The sequence below is a fragment of the Zalophus californianus genome, chromosome 3 (genome assembly GCF_009762305.2).
Source record: "Zalophus californianus isolate mZalCal1 chromosome 3, mZalCal1.pri.v2, whole genome shotgun sequence".
NCBI classification, from domain to species: Eukaryota; Metazoa; Chordata; class Mammalia; order Carnivora; family Otariidae; genus Zalophus; species Zalophus californianus.
In genome coordinates this window covers 122180111-122200788 of record NC_045597.1, presented here as the reverse complement: position 1 = coordinate 122200788, position 20678 = coordinate 122180111, and the positions used below count along the sequence as shown (strand labels likewise).

At 42.0% G+C, this 20678-nt stretch overlaps 1 protein-coding gene across 1 annotated transcript in view; it reads right to left on the bottom strand.

The window, feature by feature from the left end:
• The window catches only part of GALNT5 (polypeptide N-acetylgalactosaminyltransferase 5), a 42273-nt gene extending 22284 nt beyond the window's left edge, over positions 1 to 19989 (bottom strand). The window contains exons 1-3 of the mRNA XM_027590754.1: positions 18440 to 19989; positions 4501 to 4667; positions 2785 to 2904 (exon numbers count right to left, since the gene is read on the bottom strand). Coding sequence (XP_027446555.1) covers positions 2785 to 2904; positions 4501 to 4667; positions 18440 to 19881 — 1729 coding nt within the window. The 5' untranslated portion in view covers positions 19882 to 19989. The remainder of the gene's footprint in view (positions 1 to 2784; positions 2905 to 4500; positions 4668 to 18439) is intronic.
• Positions 19990 to 20678: the final 689 nt, after the last annotated feature.

Below are 20678 nucleotides of genomic sequence, written 5' to 3'. Positions count from 1 at the left end.
CCATGGTCAGGACCCATCAACCATAATAAACTTTCATTAACTTTAATACACAGAACATATTTCTGCATCAGGACCTTGCACTCCTTTTTTTTTTTTTTTTTAAGATATTTATTTATTTATTTATTTGACAGAGAGACAGCGAGAGAGGGAACACAAGCAGGGGGAGTGGGAGAGGGAGAAGCAGGCTTCCCGCGGAGCGGGGAGCCCAACGTGGGGCTCGATCCCAGGACCCTGGGATCATGACCCGAGCCGAAGACAGACGCTTAACGACTGAGCCACCCAGGCGCCCCAGGACATTGCACTTCTTGTTCCACTTGTCTGGGAATGTCCTTCCTCCAGATCTTAGCCCCAAACTTGCCTACTTGGCCTATTTCCTCACTATCCTACTTCTGTACAATTTGTGTGCAATTACTTCCTAAAAGAAATCAAACATGGATTTTTACTTAATCTTCCAAATGCGGTCTATCATTAAGAATCTTCGTTATCACTGCAATGTCAATTTTGATGTGATGTGGGGCACCTGGGTGGCTCAGATGGTTAAGCATCTGCCTTCGGCTCAGGTCATGATCCCGGGGTCCTGGGATCAAGTCCCGCATCGGGCTCCCTGCTCCTTGGGAGCCTGCTTCTCCCTCTGCCTCTGTCTCTCTCTCTCTCTGTCTCTCATGAATAAATAAATAAAAAAAAAAAACAATTTTGATGTGATGTGTTTGTAGTTAATTTTTAAGTTTCCATTACAAGCCAAAGAAATTAGCAAACCAATGAGATAAGAAAAGTTCAAAATTTGGGGTTTAGTTACAAGGAAGTGTAACTTAGGTGAGCAGATAATTTATGATTAGAACATGCTTAAATGCAGGGCGCCTGGGTGGCCCAGTCTTTTAAGTGTCTGACTTTGGCTCAGGTCATGATCCCAGGGTCCTGGGATCGAGCCCCACATGGGGCTCCCTGCTCAGTGGGGAACCTGCTTCTCCCTCTCTCCATCTGCCTCTCCCCCAGCTCTTGCTCTCTCTCTCTCTCTCTCAAATAAATAAATAAAATCTTAAAAAAAAAAGAACATGCTTAAATTCAAGGTGGTGGAGTTATGCAATGCTATGGTCTACAGGGGAGAGTGGCGGCTAGATATCGAGAGACAACCAAGTGTAGCAGATAAGTGCAGATTTGGAGCCAAGGTTTCTGGCTTCCGATCCTGCTGTAGCACTTGCTAACGGGGAGAACTTGGGCAAGTCATAACCTCACTGTGCCTGCCTCCCTATCTTCATCTGTAAAATGAGGAAAATTATTGTACCTAGCTCCTAGGGTTCTGGTGAGGATTAAATCAATTACTGTAGAAAGTATTTAGAATGGAAACTGGTATATAAGTTCAGCAATTATTATGGGGTACGGGTCCTTCCACAGAAGGATACAAAAATAAACCAATATGTTTGATGTCATTTTTTAGAGTACTCATGGGCAGAAAAGATTTGACTCCTCCCATTCACTCACCAACCCACACACTAAAAAAAAAAGTGAAGAAAAGAAGTCGTATTTATTGCTCTTTGGGAGGACAGAGAGAGCTATCAGAAGAGCAGACATACCCATAGGTCAGGGAAGAGAGAAGGAAACAAGTCTAAGTCCTCAAATACTGATGGGATCAGGCAAAAAATGCATAGGCTTGGAGGGGCTCCAAGTGGTCAAATTTGGGACAAACTGAGTACAATAAACAAACGAAACAAACAAACAAATCAATCAATCAATCAATCAATAAACAGAGGGAGGGATGAAGGAAGGAAGGACGGAAGGAAGGAAGGAAGAAGTTTAATAATATACACATTGAATTTTTTAAAGCATAAATTAGTATCGATGGGAGCGTAAGAGGGGAAGACGAAGGAGGGAGAGAGTGGAGGGGAGGAAGAAAAAAAGAGGGGGGGAAGGACGGAGAGATGGACAGCCCTCCGTGTAACAACTGATTTAAGCAATGACCACCAATGGGTGCAAAACCATTGAGTAAAATGTAAGGAAAACAGTATTCATATGAATCAAAGTATCACATCACAAATTACTTCTTACTCCCAAAAGAAAAACCTGGCTGTGACATTTTAACCAAAGGCTCAAAATTACTATCTCCCATAGGGGGACAACTTGACATCATGGGTCTCTTGATTTGAAGCCATAAACAATAAGTAATTCCCACCACCTACGTAGTACAATACTATACAATATTCACTTCCATAACATTCATCATGAGTGTAACATGAGGCAACAATGATAAAACTTCAGAATGTGGTCACATGTACAAAACAAATGGCCTGGACTTTAAAAAAAACCGAACAAGTCAACAGTAAGTAGTATGTTGTCTTCTCTAGATTGAGGAACTAAGGAGACTAAACAACCAAATGCAGTGCATGGAACTTAATAAGATCTCAAATTTCAAAAGAGAGAAGTAGCTATAAAAAACATTTGAGGAGCAAATGAGGACGTCTGAAAGAGCATAAACCAGATGATATTTAGATAGGAAAGTGTGCTTATCTAAGAGAACGTCTGTATTTTGCAGAGAGGCCTACTAAGGTACACAGAGTTGTAGCGGCATGATATCTGCAAATCCAAAAGTTGAAGACAAAAGTGGGTATATATAAACACGTGTCTGTGCACGTGTGTGATGAAGCACATGGTGCAGAGAGTTAAAAATTGGTGGCATGATGATGGCTATGTGGGTGTTCACTGTGGTATTACTTCAAATTTGCTATATATTTGAAAGCAAATAAACTAAAACAAAAATATAACAACAACAAAAAATTAGCAGCTTCTTACCTTTTGCATTCTGTGCTCCTGCCAGCCTGGCTCTTATTAAGCCATGTCTCTCTTTGAGGCGAAGAATCCGAACTTTTGGAAACTGAGACATGTATTTATCCAAATTACCTTTTAGGTAGTCTGTATCACAGTAAGAATAGACAAGGAAACATGTGAAGTAACTAGATCTGGATAATACTAGCCGTGGCTTCTCAGTATCAAATTCCAGAAACTATGATAGTTACTGTAGTCACTAAATTTTATTCCTTGGACCATGATTTTATTTTTTGATGTCATTGTCTTGGATGGCTTTTTGTCTGCATCCAGTACTCCAAGCTATCTTTTTCTCAGATTCCAAATCCTTCTTTCCAGTGTTGCCAAGTGACATAGAGGAGGGCTCACCCTTTCTGGGTATTTGTCAGGATGGGCAAATTTGCCCTGAAATAAACGAAACTCAAGTTTCTGTACAAACTTACAAAGGCCCGTGCCAAGACCCAGACAAGAGGCTAAACATTGTATGCAAACTGGAAAATTTGTGAAAGAAAGATATTACAACTGCAGTTGGTTAAGGGCACTGTCACTTCCCTACTATGACACCCTCTGAGTCATACCTCTTTTGTCTTGTTGGGTGGCCAAAGAAGTATCCACCCAAAGAAATGTTGTTGGGGTTTTATGGGATGTATTTACATGACTTGCAGTCACTTCGATGTGTAATTAAGCTATTGACAGGTATCCCAGGTAGGAAAGGCTTCCAGAAGTACTTCTGCTGCTCACTTTCCTACTGATTTTGTGCGTTTTTTTTTTTTTTTTTTTTTCCTTAAAGAGGACCCTGAAAACCATATAAGCTCCAGGTCTCTCCAAAGGGTTCTTCAGGTCCCTGGATCTGCCATTCATAAAAAGACTATTTTTTTGCTTGGTGACTGGATACTATTTCTGTTTATGCTTTCAAGGCTCCTTCTCAAAGTTTTCAACCAGTTTTTCTTAGGCATCTCACTGCTAAGAGAACTCAGGGTGATTGTGGTAGGAGCTCTGAGGCTGAGGAAACTGGCTCATGCCGTTGTGGTCATGAAAAGAGCTAAGCTGTTCTATTAGGGCTAATCCTCTCTTTGCTATTTTCTAAAATTTTCTGAAGTGGGCTGCATGGTGAGAATTTGTAATGTGGTGGCAGTGGGACCTCGAATGGAAATGGAGCACTTAATACACAAATTATGTGATCTCCCCAAGAGGGAGATTCTTCACTTCTTCCAGACCATGGTGGATTCTGCCTTTGCACTCTGTTGAAGCCTCATCTCTTTGGTTCTATTGGCAATTTGTCTTCTCAACACTTAACACATAATGTACTTTGCCCTTGAGGAAGAAACCATTGGCCTTCCATTTCTTTGTTTTCCATAGAGTCTAACTCTGACCTCTTATTACCAGTGGGAAAGGCATCCTATTAATTGTGGGGTACTTGCTTATTAGACTTCATAAAACGGTTGAACATCTTCTGGTCTCTGGAACTCCAAAGTGCTCCAAGGAGCTATAGTTAGAAAATCATTTCTACATGGCAGAGAAGGCACAGCTGAAGGGAAGTCTGAGACAGCTAACTGAAGATAGAACTCACTTTCTATATCCCGTAGATGCTTGGCTTTATGCCTCTAAAGCACCACACGAAGCAATGATTTGATATTTTTGCCATCCACCCAAATTGTTATCGCCTCATATCAAACTTTAATTTTCCAGGAGTGCTTTTCTTACCTTTGGTGCTGAAGTCATCTACCAGTAGAATCTCCTTGATGAGGTGTGGAGGAGAGCGATTAAGGACACTATGAACAGACCTCAGGAGAGTGGACCACACTTCATCCACAAAGCACATGATGACACTGGTGGTCGGGAGGTTATTGTGAACTAGCTGCTCTGCACACCTGGGCCAGGACACAAGCAGGGCTCATTTTAAAGCCGAAGAGATGGTTTTAAAAGTCACAGAGTGCAATTTTATGTAGATAGACATATACTGACATGCTCTGTTTATCTGTCTGCGTGTCTATCTGTTTGTCTATATATCTGTTTATCCATCCAGCCATCCAACAACGTCTACTACATATATCAGTGATGATTTTATCATGTGTTTTTCTTGAGGAGGGGTATAAGCAAAATAAACAAGCAGAGTAAGAATAACCAGGAACAGTAGTTGCTATAAAAGGACTAGCAATGCAAGACATGAGAAGTTCCTGTGGAGGCATCTTGCTGTAGGGGACAAGACGTAGGCTTTGCAGGTGGTTAGACACTATTTTGAATCTCACCCCCAATATTTCTCAGATCTTTATCCATTGATACCATACTTAATCTTTCTGTGTCTCCATTTCTTCATCTTTAAAATTAGGTAAATGTTCTTATTCAACAGAGCTTTACAGTCTAGTGAGAATGCACGTAAAATGTCTAGCACAGTTCCTGGCATAGGAATTCACCAAATGGTAGCTACTGCTCTCCTACTTAGACCATATACCACAAGAGAACACTCTTACTTATTTAATGTTACCAAGTAGTTTCTGATTGCCCTTCCAAATGGCCTCCTGCCAAGTGCCAAAGGAAATATTCTCCCTTTCTCCCACCCTGCATGTGAGTGCATTTATGGATATATATGGAAATGTATAATTAAACTCTTCATCTTCTCTGTCTATTTAGGGGTTACTTGCTGAGACTCTCTGTGCTACAGAGTAACCACAGTAGAACGAATCCTCCTACCACAGGGAGGAGGATAAAACTACAGTGGGAGTTGGTATTCAGGTGGGTTGTAATTGGTCTTGGGTTTTTTTCCCACACCCTGCAATGTGTACTGCCTTGGCTGCTGGCATTCTTCCATCCCCTGCCTGTTACTCTTCATAGGAGGGTACCCACTGGAACCTCACAAAAAGTATTTGTCATCCTTCTAACTCAGCTACTATTAGTAATGTCATAATTAAATTACAATGATCATAAATAAATATTATAGGCAGGCTGTATTATTTCAATTTAAACCAACAACATCTCTTCCCCTTTTTTTATGGAGGAATAATTGAAATCACGGTGAGGCTAGTTCATGATTATACTGTTAGTAAATGGCAGAGTTGGGACTCAAGCGCTGGTCCAGTCTGACTCCAGAAATAGCCCTTCAGGAAGCCTTAAGTTCTCAAGAATAAAAGAAGCTGGCAGCAGATGTAACATTTTGTGGGAGCAGGAACTTCTGCCAGACAATATAGCTATACTTTTCTTAGTCTGTTAAAAAAGAAATAGATAAGAGCAAAAACCATGGTAAAACCATATTTTGATGCATTCACCATTTATCAATAGTACTTAATAAAGTACTATTATGTAGATAATTGTAACAACTGCTTGGGATCCATATTTTTACCCTCGTCTCTAAATAGAGCAAACTGAAGCTGGAGAAGTTAGATGACTTACCCAACATGATTCACCTAGAAAGGATATGTATGGAAACGTGAACAAATAGTTGTCAGTCCACTGCACTATGCTGATTATTCTGTACTAAGAGCATGGGTTTTGAATCAGATACATATGTGGGCAAATACCTGATCCCCTGATTACTGGCTTAGATTAAAGTTGTGTAACTCTTTTGAACCTCGATTTGCCAGAGATTAAGAACCTCCAAGCAGAGATGAAGAATCACCTTATTGTAAGACTAAATGCAAATACTTTATAGAATTCACCTACTATATAACTGACAAACAGCAGATACTTAAGAATTTCTTAAGGTAGGCAAATCCAGCTTTGGTCTGTAATTTCAATGGTTCCCTAAAGTGGATGGTTATGATACTAACCTACAAAACATTATGAAAACATACATATCCAATCACCGACCCCAGAAAATCAATTCGGCAGTTCTGAATAGGCCCTGAGAATCTGTGTCTTAAAACACAAACAAACTAACGTAGGTAAAAATCTACAAACAAAAAGGCAACCCACACGTTGTTGATAAGCCAGTTTGGGAACTTGAGCTCTAAGACAAAGTGGATTTAATTTTACTTACCATTGGTGGATAAACTTAATAAATAAATAAACAAACAAACAAATAAATAAATTGAGGGCTGATAGGAGCATGTCCTGAATCTCCAAGTGATGTAAAATCAAAATGACACATTTTCATCAGGTATCCTGATCTAGTGATTAGGCACCCAAGGTTAACATTAACTAGCAGCAGCCTAGAGTAATCTGATTCTACCCTAGAGATCCATGAATTGGCATTTCTAAATAACACAAGATATCCCTGACTTCACTAAAGGCTGTATTAGTTTCCTATAGCTGCTGTAACAAATTACTGGAAAAAAAATCTGTTTATCAGTTTCTTCCTCAATTTATCTCTTTCTTCTCACATTTTACTCTGAACAGAAAAGAAATACCAGGCCACCCTTCAACACTTGGCTTGGAATTCTCTTCAGCTAACTAACCAAGTTCATGGCTTGCAATTTCTGCTTCCACACAGCTATCTGACACAATTTAGCCAAGGTTTCTGCCACTGTCTTGGGAGGATCATTTTCCCTCCAGTTCCCAGTAATGTGTTCTGCATTTCCTTCTGGACCCTCACAAGATGCACTTAGAATGCTCATATTTTTACCAAATTCTGTTCAAGACAGTATGTGTATTCTTAAAGAGGACAGAAGCTTTCTTTTCTGTACTTCTCACTTCCTTCTAAGCCTTCACCTGTAACATCTTTTTTTTTTTTTTAAAGATTTTATTTATTTATTTGACAAGAGACAGACACAGCGAGAGAGGGAACACAAGCAGGGGGAGAGGGAGAGGGAGAAGCAGGCTTCCCGCTGAGCAGGGAGCCCAATGCGGGGCTCGATCCCAGGACCCTGGGATCATGACCTGAGCCGAAGGCAGACGCTTAACGACTGAGCCACCCAGGCACCCCCACCTGTAACATCTTTAACATGTGTGTTTCTACCAACAATTTCTTCAAGGCAATGTAGGCTTTGCCTGTCATGCTTCTCAAAATTCTCCCAGCTTTGATCTATTATTCAATTCTTTGGCTATTACTTGAATAATCCTTCCACATTTTTAGATATTTGTTACAGCAGCAACCTACTCTTTGAAACCAAAATTATATTCGTTTCCTCTGGCTGCTGTAACCAACTTTATGGCTTAAAACAACAGAAACATATTCTTTCACAGCTCTGGCAGCCATGGCATTAATTTATTGATTTTATTTCTTGTCTTCTGCATCCAGAATTTCCTGCTTACTACAATGCCACAAGCTTCTAGCATAGTTGCACATAATTAATATTTGATAAATATGTATTAAACGGGAGGATGAAAAAAATGGAAATGGAATGGAGCTTAAATCAAAAGATTAATGGGGGAAGGAGAGACATTTTTCTTTGAGATAGGAAGAAAAAAGGTGGTAATGTATATAGATGAGTTTATGCACAGAGAAGTTGAAAGAATTTGTAGCTCATGTTGGAGGAAAGGTTGTTTGTTAATGTGATAGGGTAGGGGTTTGAGAAGAATGGAGAATATTTGGAATAGACACTATGGATAATGGGAGGGAGTACTGGCCAACTACACATAAAAGGATTTCTGGAGATCTCAAAATTTTAGTCAAAATACCGGCGTGATTTACTCCACCAGGGTCTGTCAGCCTGGGTGTAAGAGGAGATAAAGGCAGACTGGTAAATTAGTCCAAGTCTAGGGGTCATCAGAGCAAACAAAGTAGAAAGAAAAATGATAGAGGATTTTGAGGATACTGGTATAAAATGGGTAAAGGTTCCATCGTGGGCTGTATGTTGGAAGAGAAGAAGTAAAACTAAGAGGAGTTTAATAGCCTGAGGAAGACATCAGCGACTTCCTATGACTTCCTCATCTCTAATTTTATAATGTAAGTGGATGGAAAATGCACATTTTACACTTAAAACAAACCAATTCTAAAAAGGAAGGGTCAGCTGCACAAATTCCGCCTGAGCCATCTGAACCAACAAGTCTTGCCATGAAGTCCTAAGAATTGCTTTATTGTTAAAATTTGGTTGACATTAGAAAATCTAGTTACAAACAGGAATACATTGGGAAGTTAACCATGTAGGCTAACGCAGATGAATCTTCTTATATAATAATAAATCAGTAGATTTTTGGTCTCTTTCAGAAGGAACTTCCAAGAAGTGTTGTAACATTAACCAGTTTGAAATTGGAGATGGGAAGCGCTCTCAGTGATTTGAGATTTGGGGGAGGCACCTCCCACTAGCCAAATATCTGAGCTTCCATTCTCCACATCCCATCATGGTGTCTTAGTTTTAACATTAGAAATCCATATGGGTGGGATCATGAAGGATTCCACTAGATGCCAGTATCCCAAGAAATAAGTAGTACCCGTGCCAATTATTGGCAGACATGTACTTCAGATGCATTTTAAGAACCCATTGAAGATGACTCTGTGGGAGATTATATTGTACAGGTCACACTGGTGCCCGGAAAAAGGGGCAGCATTAAAGGTTGGGGGAAGGGGAGCACAGAAGGAAGTGAGAGGCTCGAAATACGAAGTTGCAGAGTGTCCCTTGCTTTGGGTGGCTGAGATGTCAGGCCACTCTAATATTTATATGTACCTGGTTTCCTGCACAACTCAGCAGGCTAAACAAGTTTCCAGGTGTCTAGAAAAACTAGCAAGCTTGCTTTGTTTAAAGGCACAGCGCATCAGACCAGAAAGCCTTTCCACATTAACTTTTGCACCCTTCTTATGTACTGACAGTCATCTAGGTTACTACAGGTTGTAAAAACAATTTCAAATTATCCTCCACTGACCAACTAAGAGCAAATTTCCTTTCTTCCAATTTATCTATTGAAAACCCTGCTTTCCGCTATATTGAGGGGAGGAGTTGCAGCTCAAGTCAAGTCTCATTTAAATGTAAGCGATTTCTGCGTTTGTAATCTTTTTTGAGGTTAAGAAATCATATTTTTATTCTATATGCTCATCCATTCCACAAGTCAGGTGTTTAGAGTCCACAGAGTCCATGCTATATGTGAAAATGAACCCGATCTGTTTTGTTTGGTGGAAGCCTGGAGTTCCATATGGCGGACAACCAAGTACTAAACACAAACAGGGAGTCTGCCATGAGGTCCACTGTCCAGCAAATAGTTGATACTACTGTGGTGGCACAGCTTTCTGAACTTTCTCTAGACTTGGGAAAGATGACAAGGGACAGAGTTTTAATTCCTTTCTGACACTTATTGGCTGCGTGACCACCAGTAAACTGTGTAACTGTGCACACCCTCAGTTTCTTTACTTTTAGGGCGAAGATTACAATACCTTCCTCACAAAATGTCTGTGACGATTTGACGTGATAATGGATAAAAAAATACTGTGTAAGTCCCATAGTAAAAACCCATGTGAGGACCTGTGAGTGTCCACAATGCAAACACACACGTTTTGACTGGGTAGACTGACCTTTTCTCAGGCAAACCTTTAATTCAGATCTATCAAGTGCTCATCAGTTATCAAGAGACTCAGGGAGTGATGTGTTTTGCCTTTTTGGCTTGTGTGTGCTGAATGCTCAGCCACTAACCTGATTTGAATGTCGTCTATCCAGTAAAGAAGGTTTCAAATCATAAGATTGGGGGAATGATAACATTCTCTCATTTTTATGAATTTTTCATTTTATTCCAAACCTGTCAAAATGTACTATGTGGGTCAAGTCTCAGTCTTCTCAGGTTTGAACAGAAGGCCGAGGAAAATATTTCTCAACTTTGATTTGCAATTCAACTAGTGCCTGGAGGTAAGCCTTCAGGGGCCTTCACTCCCTAAGCTCTGCTATCTTCGAGAGGATCAGAAGGGGAATCGGGCATGCTGAGGAGGAGCTCCATCCAGATTTGTACTCTTTTCTATAAGACGTTCAATATATTGGGGCTTCTTGGCTTCTCCCTGACAACAGGGGATAGTTATATAAAAAGTTTACTTTTATGTTTTGTTCTTTCTAGGGTAGACAACCCTGACATTCAGTCAGAATTGCCTGACTGCTAATTGAGAAGATTTCAGTCACACCACTACTCCCAAGGCCTCAGCCAGCTGAGGCTGTGGTTCCTGAGGTCACCCTATATCCATCCAAGCTACTGGACTCAGGATCAACATTCCCCACTTTAACAATCATCTATTTTGAGCAAGCAGCTGTCAGAGTGAAATCGGGATGAAAGGGAAAAGAGCAGAGGTGGTGTCATGTGGCAGAAATAGTTCTCGGTGGCGGTCAGGGCACCTTGGGGGTGGCTATGACCTTGAGCAAGTCACTTCCCTTCTCTGACTTCGGGACCGGATTAGACTTGACTTTGACGCTTCATCCAGGACTAACATTCTCTGGTTGTCTATGCAACCTGAGCCTTGTTCACCTGTAAGTGCTTCCCTCTGGGTCACGAGGCCCCTGAGAAAAGGTAAGTTAAATGTTTGTTTTTGTTTTTTTTTTTCCACATTTTCCCACTGGTCCTTAGAAGAACCTTAACAAGGTCCTAAGGGGATCTGGATTCTGCTTACTTTCCATGGTCTCATTTCCATCGCTCTCCCCCACCGCATGTCGGATTTCCTTCCGTTTCTTAATGGGTCATTTTTTTTTTTAACCCTTTTTCCCCACTTCTCTGCCTCCCTACCCCTTCAGGTCTCTGTCCTCTCTCAAGCCAGTTTCGGGCTCGCCCCTCCTTCCTCCGGGAGTACCCTGTGCTTCCACAAAATGTTCTGCTGTAGTCGCCTTGGAGGCAGGGACCTTGCTCAGATGGTAGATCACATAGTGGGAGCCCAGGGCCATTTGCTCACCACTGAGCTGTGGTTGGCAATTTTAGACTCTCCTTTGCTTAGTGCTGTATAGAAAATAATTTCCTATCAATTTTCTCTCTGAGGAGGTAGCTGACATGCAACACTAATTCCTTTCGCACACCTCTGACTCATGTGTAAGGAAGAGGAAGAGAAGTGTTTTAATTTCTGCCAAAGTTATATGATTATAAGTAAGCAAAGGAAAAGGAAGGAGGAGCTGTATCCTTATGGAAAGAGGACTAGGATTTTATGTCAGGAAACTTTCCTTTGAGTCACAACTCGACTGTTGGCTTGCAGGGACAGCAGATAGATCATTTGTTCCTCTCAAACCTCGGCCCCATTTTCTCATCTGTAAGTCATCTGAGTGACAGTACGTCTTTTGTAGCATTGCTGTGGGGATTGGTTAGAATTAAAGTGCGCACACACATACTTATAACACATACACGTGCACACACAAAGACACCATTGCCTAGAACATAAATAAGCACTTTTTTGGTGAGGCCCAGCAAGCAAGAATCCCCTTATTCAGACAGCCTGGGCAAGCCCAAGAGAGGTGAGGGTGATGGTCACTCTGAGGAGCTGGTTCAGGGAGAGAGCCAGCCCAGTGTGGTAGAATCATTACTGAGCGAGAGGGAATTGGAAGGCTAAAGTTTGGGTCCCAATGCTGTCACTTGTGAGCTGTTGGACCTTTGGCCAGAATACCTTTCACTGTGGTTTTTTTTTTTTTTTTTTTCCTCATCTGTTAAGGGGATGTAACACTTTATCTGTCTGGCACGACTATTGTCAGGATCAAGCGGGATGGTGTGCGTGAAGCATGAACGGTCCCAGCTGCTTGGTACAGGGAGCCCCACTCTTGATAGGCGGTGAGCAGATAACGTGTGGAAGGAAGTGGACTGCTACCAGCGAATTATCTGCTGCCATCTGAAACCTCAGGTGTCTTTTCAGGGTCCGGTTTCTCCATAGGCAGAGCTGGGACGGTGACTGTCCCTGCCTTAAGGAACGGTTTTAAGGATCAGATGAGAGGAGGCAAGTTGGGAAGGCCCTTGTAAATACTGTCTCTCCATACTGCTCCTTCTCACACATGTCCACATAACAACATTTTAGAAGCAGAGCCAATTTAGGAGATAATTTAGTTTGGAATAATGTAGACTTTTTTTAAACATAGAGGGGACTCTAAAAAGCTCCTTTCATTTTGAAAGCAAACAACAAAAGAGAGCTTCTAAACACTGTTATTTTTCCCCAATTTTCTGACCCTTGAGCAAACAATGTTTCATTCTTGAGAGGTTCTGCTGGGAATAGGTTGCCCAGAACAGCCCAACAGGTAGTTATTTTCTGAGACAAAAGTACCCAGGGCAATACTGCAGCAAGAGTTTGATAAAATTAGGCTGGTTAAATTAGGCACATGGATTAGATGAGCAAAAGAGAAGTGTAAATAGGTTTGAATTCTTACATTTATTGACTCTTCTCTCTCAGAGACATTTCTAGGTCTTTGGCAGTATTTAGGAGAAAAAGTCACTGATCTGCTTTAACATTTCTCAGTTTTACACTAATCAAACAATTTCACTGTTTTCTTTTCTTTGAGTTAGGAGCAGAAATGTGTTTTATGTCCTCTGATCATCTTTCTCCTTATTACTCTTATGTGATGGGGTGAGTGTGATCAATGAAAGTATTGAAAGGCACTGTGCCATCTTTCAGTTATGTTTAACCTTTGTATGCTATGGTCTAGCCTGTACCGTTTAAACCGATTTTGCTCTTTATTTCCTGCTCTCCGACGTGACTTTTCAGTGAAAGAGCACGCTGTCCTCTAACACACAAACACAAATGTGCACTAATGTACACACACACACGCACGCACGCACGCACAGTTCAGAAGCGCCAGAAATAACCCTTTTAAATCATCTTGGCAGATGTTTCTTTCCTGCTCCTGTTTAGTTTCCCAGGGAACTTCTGCAGTCAGTTTTAGATAATATTCCCTTTTCACTGTTAGTCACAAAAGCAGTCTCATGTCATCAATTAAAATATCCATCCTGTGTAAAAATAAAGAATTTGAACTTCATTTAACTTTCGAGTTTCTCTTTTCTCCCAGCCCGATAAATTCTTAGGAGCCTGAACTTCAGACAGATATGTGGTCAGTTTACGTTTTCTCTCCTGACTCCTCCTCCTCTAGTAATTTGTTAGTTACGGTTTTTGACCTCAGTAAGATTGAGAGGGGAGGAAGGGGTGGAATTGAAGGTTCCAGAAAGGTTTTTCTTCCCCCTCAGTAATGTAGACTGGTTTGTGGCAAATGTATGGTGCTATCCTTTGCTTTTCATATGTGCCGGAAGAAAAGTCTCTGTAGCTGTGTAGGAAGGAATCAAATTATTGGTTGACAGTCCCAGCTCTGGGCTAAAGAGAGTAAAGATCGGTTGTAACTGCTTTATAGAGGGGCTGGCCAGAGTTCTGTAGGAAAAGCAAAGTATTAAATTAAGCAACCGAGTACCTCGTGATGATGCAGTAGTGGTAGAACAGCACGCTATAATTCTTAGTGTACTTTAACCAACTAAATGCTGGCAGCAAAAAATTTTTTGAGTCATTTTTCTCTAAAACAGATTCCGGAAGTGCACTCTTCAAATAAGTTCATTTTTGGAGTGTCATCTTAACTAGATAGCGGCAGGCCAGAAGACAGACTTCTTCCCATAGAATGGCCCTGCCTTTTCCACAGATAGGACTGTGTTTTAGCAAAATCTGTGTGTATTGATTATGGCTGACTGAAACAAACTTCAACAATTGAGAGCCAGAACTGTAAGGATTAGCTTTTTATAAAGAAGAAAATTAAATATGGAACTTTGTTTTTTTATTTTTATTTTTTTAAAGATTTTATTTATTTATTTATTTATTTATTTATTTATTTATTTGACAGAGAGAGAGAGAGAGAGAGAGACAGCGAGAGAGGGAACACAAGCAGGGGGAGCGGGAGAGGGAGAAGCAGGTCTCCCGCCGAACAGGGAGCCCGACGCGGGGCTCCATCCCGGGACCCTGGGACCATGACCTGAGCTGAAGGCAGACGCTTAACGACTGAGCCACCCAGGTGCCCCTAAATATGGAACTTTAAAATGACTATCAAAAATTTTTATTTGAAGCATATTTTATAGGCAAAAATTCTAGGCAAAAATGAAACTGCATTTTACTTATGGACATCAAACATTGTTATAAATAAAATAAGGAGATTTTTCCTCCCTTGAAAGTCAAAACATTAAAATGAAAAACCAAACAATAAAACTATGAACTAAAGAGCAAGTCTGAATCAATGAATAGATCATAGTGTTAGAACAGGATGTATTTACCTTAAACCAGATACTAACATACTCTATATATTCAAAGTGAAAAATTAAGAAGTCATAATTAATTTACAAAAAGACTTACTGCATGCCATATTTGAATAGCTACGTCTCATTTATTGTTTTAAAGTAATATCAATTTTCCAAAAATGCATTTCTGAGAAACATATCTTTTAAAACCATATTGCTCAGGGCCAAGGGGGCAAAAAATGAAGGAAAAGACAGAGTTTCCTGGAGAAGCTTATACTTTCACTGAGGAGGCAAAACAGATTGTCAAGGCTCGAGTGAAGGAAGAGCACATGATAGGGAGGGTTTCAGTGACTGTGAGCACATTAAAGGTCGTTGGAATTTAGAGCTCACAGTCAAATCATGGTCTAGGAGGAGACAAGCTGCAGTTGGATTTTGAGTAATGTCAGACCAGTTGAGGATGGTGGGGCCGGTAGGAAGGCACCAGTTAAAAGGAACATCAGTGGATGGTACGGAACATGAAAAGCGGGAAAAGGTAATGAGATACGTTGTTAATGCGAAGGGCCCACAGTAGAGAGAAGGTCATATGCAGAAAGCTCCAGCTATCCTGCAAGGGACAGAGACTAGGGTGGCACTGCAAAGGAGAGCGAGAATAATGCTGATGACAGAGAGGAGTCGTTGTGCTTTTGGAAGAGGCCATGACTACATCTTAACAGCTTAGAAATGGTTCTCTGGGACTCAGGAGAGAAGGAAGAGCAGTTTTGGAGAAAAGAGTTTGGTTTTGGAACTAGAGCAGGTGAAATTGCCCTGGACATCCTGCTCGTCTCCTCTCCTTCTCAGGGCCAACCTCATCCTGGCATATCATTTAAATCATCCTTAAGAAGATATTAACTTAACTGGTACTGGTTAATATCTTTACTCAGGGAAATTGAATTTAAATGAACGTACTAGCAAATCTATGGTTTTCATCCTTTTTTTGGCTCAATGTATATTCAATAGGCAGTTATGATATGCCAGTTACTGTGTTAATCATCCCATAGTGGTGCATTTTTGGGAAATGTAAAGAGCAGTGAGGGAGATATACCCCAGAACTCTTAGAATTTAAGGGCTTCAGTGGGCTGCTACTGTGGCTAATTTTAAGGCAAGCCCTCCTGTCCTCCTGTGTTCTTATAGCTCTCTCTGTCTCTCTCTTGTCTCTCCCTTTCACATGTTTTCTTATTATATTCTATGACAATTTTCCCCTTACGCTGACTTTTAAAATTTAGTATATTCAAAAATCTTATTGTGTGCATTCTTGTAAGCTATTTCAGATACTTTGTGAGCAAGGCTAAAAATAAACTCAAAGTAAGAAGACTTCAGATCATGCCAACCTGATGAATCAAATGTTTTTCATTTGTATTTTCTCCCAACCTTTATCCATATGAATACATAATTTGCACATATTTATAGTCAGAGTGTTCGGGTAAAAGAGAAGAAAAATAATTTACCCTCTTTCAAGGAAGAGTGGCACACACGGGCTGTAAATACTTCAGCGGGCCCTGTACATAGGATCCCTGGTGGCTACAGAGTCACCTCCATCCTGTTGGCATAGAGCATCAGGGAGGCAGCTTGCCGAGAGCGCCTATGTTTAGCCAAGGTGGGTTGTGTGATAAGAGGGCGGGGGCCTGGCCACATGCTATCTGACTCATCCTCTCAAGCACACGTGTCAGTGTCTCCTCAGTTGGGACCGCCTCCTTCAGAAGACAGAGCCTGCCTGTGACTTTTCTGCCACCTTCATCAATTTTCAGAAACTAATAGGCGCTGGGCACTGTTGAGCCTTCAGTAACTCACGTGGCCGATAACATCATTACTTGCTGCTGGCCCTCACGCAATTGCCCTTTCTCTGGTTTGGAACTGCAGCCCGAACTTCGGTGCAGTGCCTGACTCTTCCCCAGCCTCCAAAGCAGTCTGCCAGGCCACTGAAGGGATGCAAAAATGAAGCTACTTGACCTACTGCTTCGTTCTCGGGCATTTCGTGTTCCATTTCTGTGTGCATACATAAATATATGCGTGATACGTGATTTTGGATCATAGCTGGTCCCACATAATTTTTAGGATCCTTTTGGGGGGTAATCGGCCAGAGATAAAGAGCACAGCATAATTTTGAGCATGGATTTTAATAATTGCTTTACATTTACTGATCTATGACCACAGCCTCAGTTTTATCATCTTTATTTTGGGCCTATTTGTGTTCTCCTCAGGGTTCTGTGTTTTACCAGGGTAAGGGACACGAGTGGCATGGTGCGTAGTCTAAGCAGGCGTCGGTGTTTGACTGATAGCCGTCTGCCAATGGCCGAGGGAGCTGCAGACGGCTTCCCTTAGCTGACATCACCATGAAGAGGCTCTTCTTACAAATAGGACAGACACATCTATTATCTGCCTTCCTCCTAGGAACACTGGCCACCTAGATCGCAAACAGTTTTCCACTGAGGTCAAACAAGGTCACTGGCTTACCTACCACAGCTGCTAAGTCTGAATCTTGACATTCCTTAATTCCAGCTTCTAGGCCAACATTGGCTCAGGAGTCGACTATCAGGGCATACGTGGACCTGTATTATCAATTAATGGATATGAACATATGGCTACAAAGTACCCTCACTTATGAGGGAGCCAAAAAGAACCAGGAACCAAACTGCATTTGAATCAGATGAGATACCTGTGATTTGATCCACTCCCTGGCGATGTAGTTATAAGACTTTAATTCATTGAAGAACTGGTTCACGAAGGCTCACTGGGTGGCTTTAGCGCTGTACTACCTTGGGAAAGTGATACAACTTCTGAGGGCCCTCACCTATGAATCTGAACCCATCATGTCTGCCAGCTCCTTTCTGGGGTTCTTATGAAGTTCATGTGGTGTGTATGTAGGCTCTTTGTAAATGGTGAAATTCTAAACATATAAGTGGTTGTTTATAGGCTCTTATGCATCCTGCAGGTGTTGCATGCTATTAACTGGCCGACTTTTCCCAACATTATTTTCCCTCTATAACTGAACTCCTGAATGTCTACCATCCCACCTACAACAGACATTAAATTTTAGGGAGGAAAGTCATTTCTTCAGTTGCTCTTATGGTGATCATTAGTCATGATTAGGCAGAATTCTACTGGTTAAGATATAATTCCTTATATCTTAGGGAGGCCCTAAGGGAGGCCTAGAAGGCACTTTGTGCTCATTTCCCAAATATATCCCTGACAAACTTGCTAATAATGTAAGTTCTGAAATTGGGAATTCATGTCATTGTCACAGTTTTAATGGAATTACATTTTAAGATCTACCATTCAAATATGCCTTATTAGGAATTAAGTTCATCTAATAGTTTTAATAAGTTTTCAGTAGAGGAAAGGAATGGAACATGAGCTGATAGGGGTGAGAGCCAAAGTCTCAGAGAAGTTAAGTGTAGAGAGAGAGAACACAGTGGATATGCTATATCAGAATTTTTCTCCATGTGGATGGTAGACTATTTGGATTATGTCTCATGATTAATGTTGTTTTAATTCTCTAGGTGACCAAAAATCATGTAAAATTATCTAGAAATAAATCTCGACAGAAGGGCCAAAATACTTCAGATGGAGGAAAGAGAAGAGAAATGCATCTTACCCAGCAGGTCTGGTGTCTTCAATGGCTCTGTCCACTGGGATCAAATCACTGAGGTAGACATTGAAGTTTCCTTCTTTCCATCTTCTTTCTGCCTCCTTCTCCTTTCCACGGGGAACAACTACGGGCCGTCCAAATTGGCCTGGAGCTTTGGGATCCCTTGGAGAAAGTGTCACGTCAATTTTTAACACATGGTGCATTCCACGTTCTTCAGGTAACAAGGCTTTTATATGATTTTGGTTGAGTTCTGCAGGTTGGGCCTTGGCAGTCAAGTTGATTCTTGCTGGCTCTAGCCCCTCAGCTAAGGCTTGATGGGATTGAGAGACTGTTGGTCTCCGTGAAGGGAAAGATGCCTCACTTCTCTTCCTGGAAATGTGTTTCCCTCGGCTTTCACCCAATACAATAGGGAGCACAGTTTTGTTTTTAGGATTGGGGGCCTGTTTGGTGTCTGTCTTTAGCTTCTCCTCCTTAGTTATAATCACAACGTGGCTTTCAGAGAAACTGAATTTCTTCCCACCAGCCACTTTGGCTCCATCATCCTTTGGCAAGCCTCCCAACGGTGCTTCGTTAATAGATTGCTTCTTTGAGCGATTTGAATTGGCAATAAACTTGGAAAAGGGAAGGCTCTTATTGGCTCCGTGTTTATTTGAATCTAGTTCTTTGCTCTGAGTCTCAGTTTTATTTAAGGCTATGGCTTCCCTAGATTTTGGCAACAGTGGGCTGGCAGGGTGTGTCCTCTCATTTGCTACTGCCTGTGATTGCTGCTTTGATCTGTCAGTATCAGGGCTGAGGGTCACATTTGGATTTCTTTCGGCTGCTTGTTTTGATGCATCACTGCCAAGACTAGAACTCTTCAGGGCCTCCTGGTTTATACGGTCAGGCCCTGCATGTGCAGAAATTTCGGCCAACTGAGTTTCTCTTGCAGCTATGAATGGGGTTCTCTGAGCCCCCTGAGTTCTCATTTGCTTTGCCATGTGGCGAGAGTAGGCTTCAGGTCTGAGGTCCTGCCTCTCTGTGTTTTGCTTGGTCAAAGTCACCGGAAGGGTCTGTAGATACTCAGGATGCCACAAAGGGGCAACCTTGCCCCTTCCCGGGGTGTTCTGCATTTTTCTTTCCCTCTGGGTTTGGTCCAAGTCATCCTCAACCTTGAGCATACCCTTCTCAGTTTTTCTAAAGCTCTCTTTGCCCCATATGCCCTTCCCATGTCCCCTCAGTGGGGGCTTCATTTCTTTTATGCTGCTGTAAAGGATCTTAGTTTGGTCTGGCTGAACTCGGAATCCTATCTGCTCCCTCCTAACGATGTCTTCCTTGAGGACCCGAGTGTTGACCTCACTGAATGACAGGCGGAGAGCTGCCATGTCAAAGAGCAGCCAGATGACAGAAGCTACAAATATAAATGCCAGGACTCGCCCGCTTCCTCGGAAAAACTTTCGAATCTTGTTCATGGTGCAGAGGCTTCGCTTGCAGCCTACCCTCCCCTGGAGCCTGCTTACCTTGAGTGGGAAGAGGGAGCTGAAGTAGCAGCAGCAGGGTTGCCAGAAAGCACCCCTCCCCTGAACCCAGCGGCAAGAGCGGTCCAAGGGGGAAAGCTCAGCTCCGACTGCTTGTCAGTCTCCGCCTGCGTGGCATTTCACAGCAGAGCCTCTGTGCCTGCTCAGCTGTCCCCTGGCTAAACCATGCTAAACACTGCCCGTAGGTCACTCCGGGAGCAGTCGATTCCAGCCACTGGACAGTTCAACATATCACTTGTCTCCCCCCACCGAGCCCACGTCCACCTTCCTATAAGCCCAAGAAAAGGTGGGGGCCGGGCTGGGGCTGCCACTTCTCTCCTCCCAGTGCTCCGTCTGCACGCTGTAACTCAACACCACTTCTCATAAGGAAAACATTTCAAGCCATTACCCAGAAAACTTCATTCAGCTCTCACCTTCCGTGTTAGGTGAGAGCGTGTGTGTTTTCTGGGCAATTAAAAGGAAAGAAAACTTGGAGGGCATGTGTTCCTGGTTTGTAACCCCACCTACCCCATGCCTGCTCATTAACCCTGTTGTGCCCAGTTCTCTGAACGACCTGGCCCAGCAAACAATCACTGACCTTCATGTTTCGGCTTTGAGAGGGAACAGCTTAAAGAAGGGGTCTAGTGCGATCTCAATATCAGAGGTGGATCTTTAATCACTCAGCAGTTTTCCTTGAGTGGGAATCAAAATGTTTCTTTAGAAGTCAATGGTTTTTTAAAATGACTCCATCT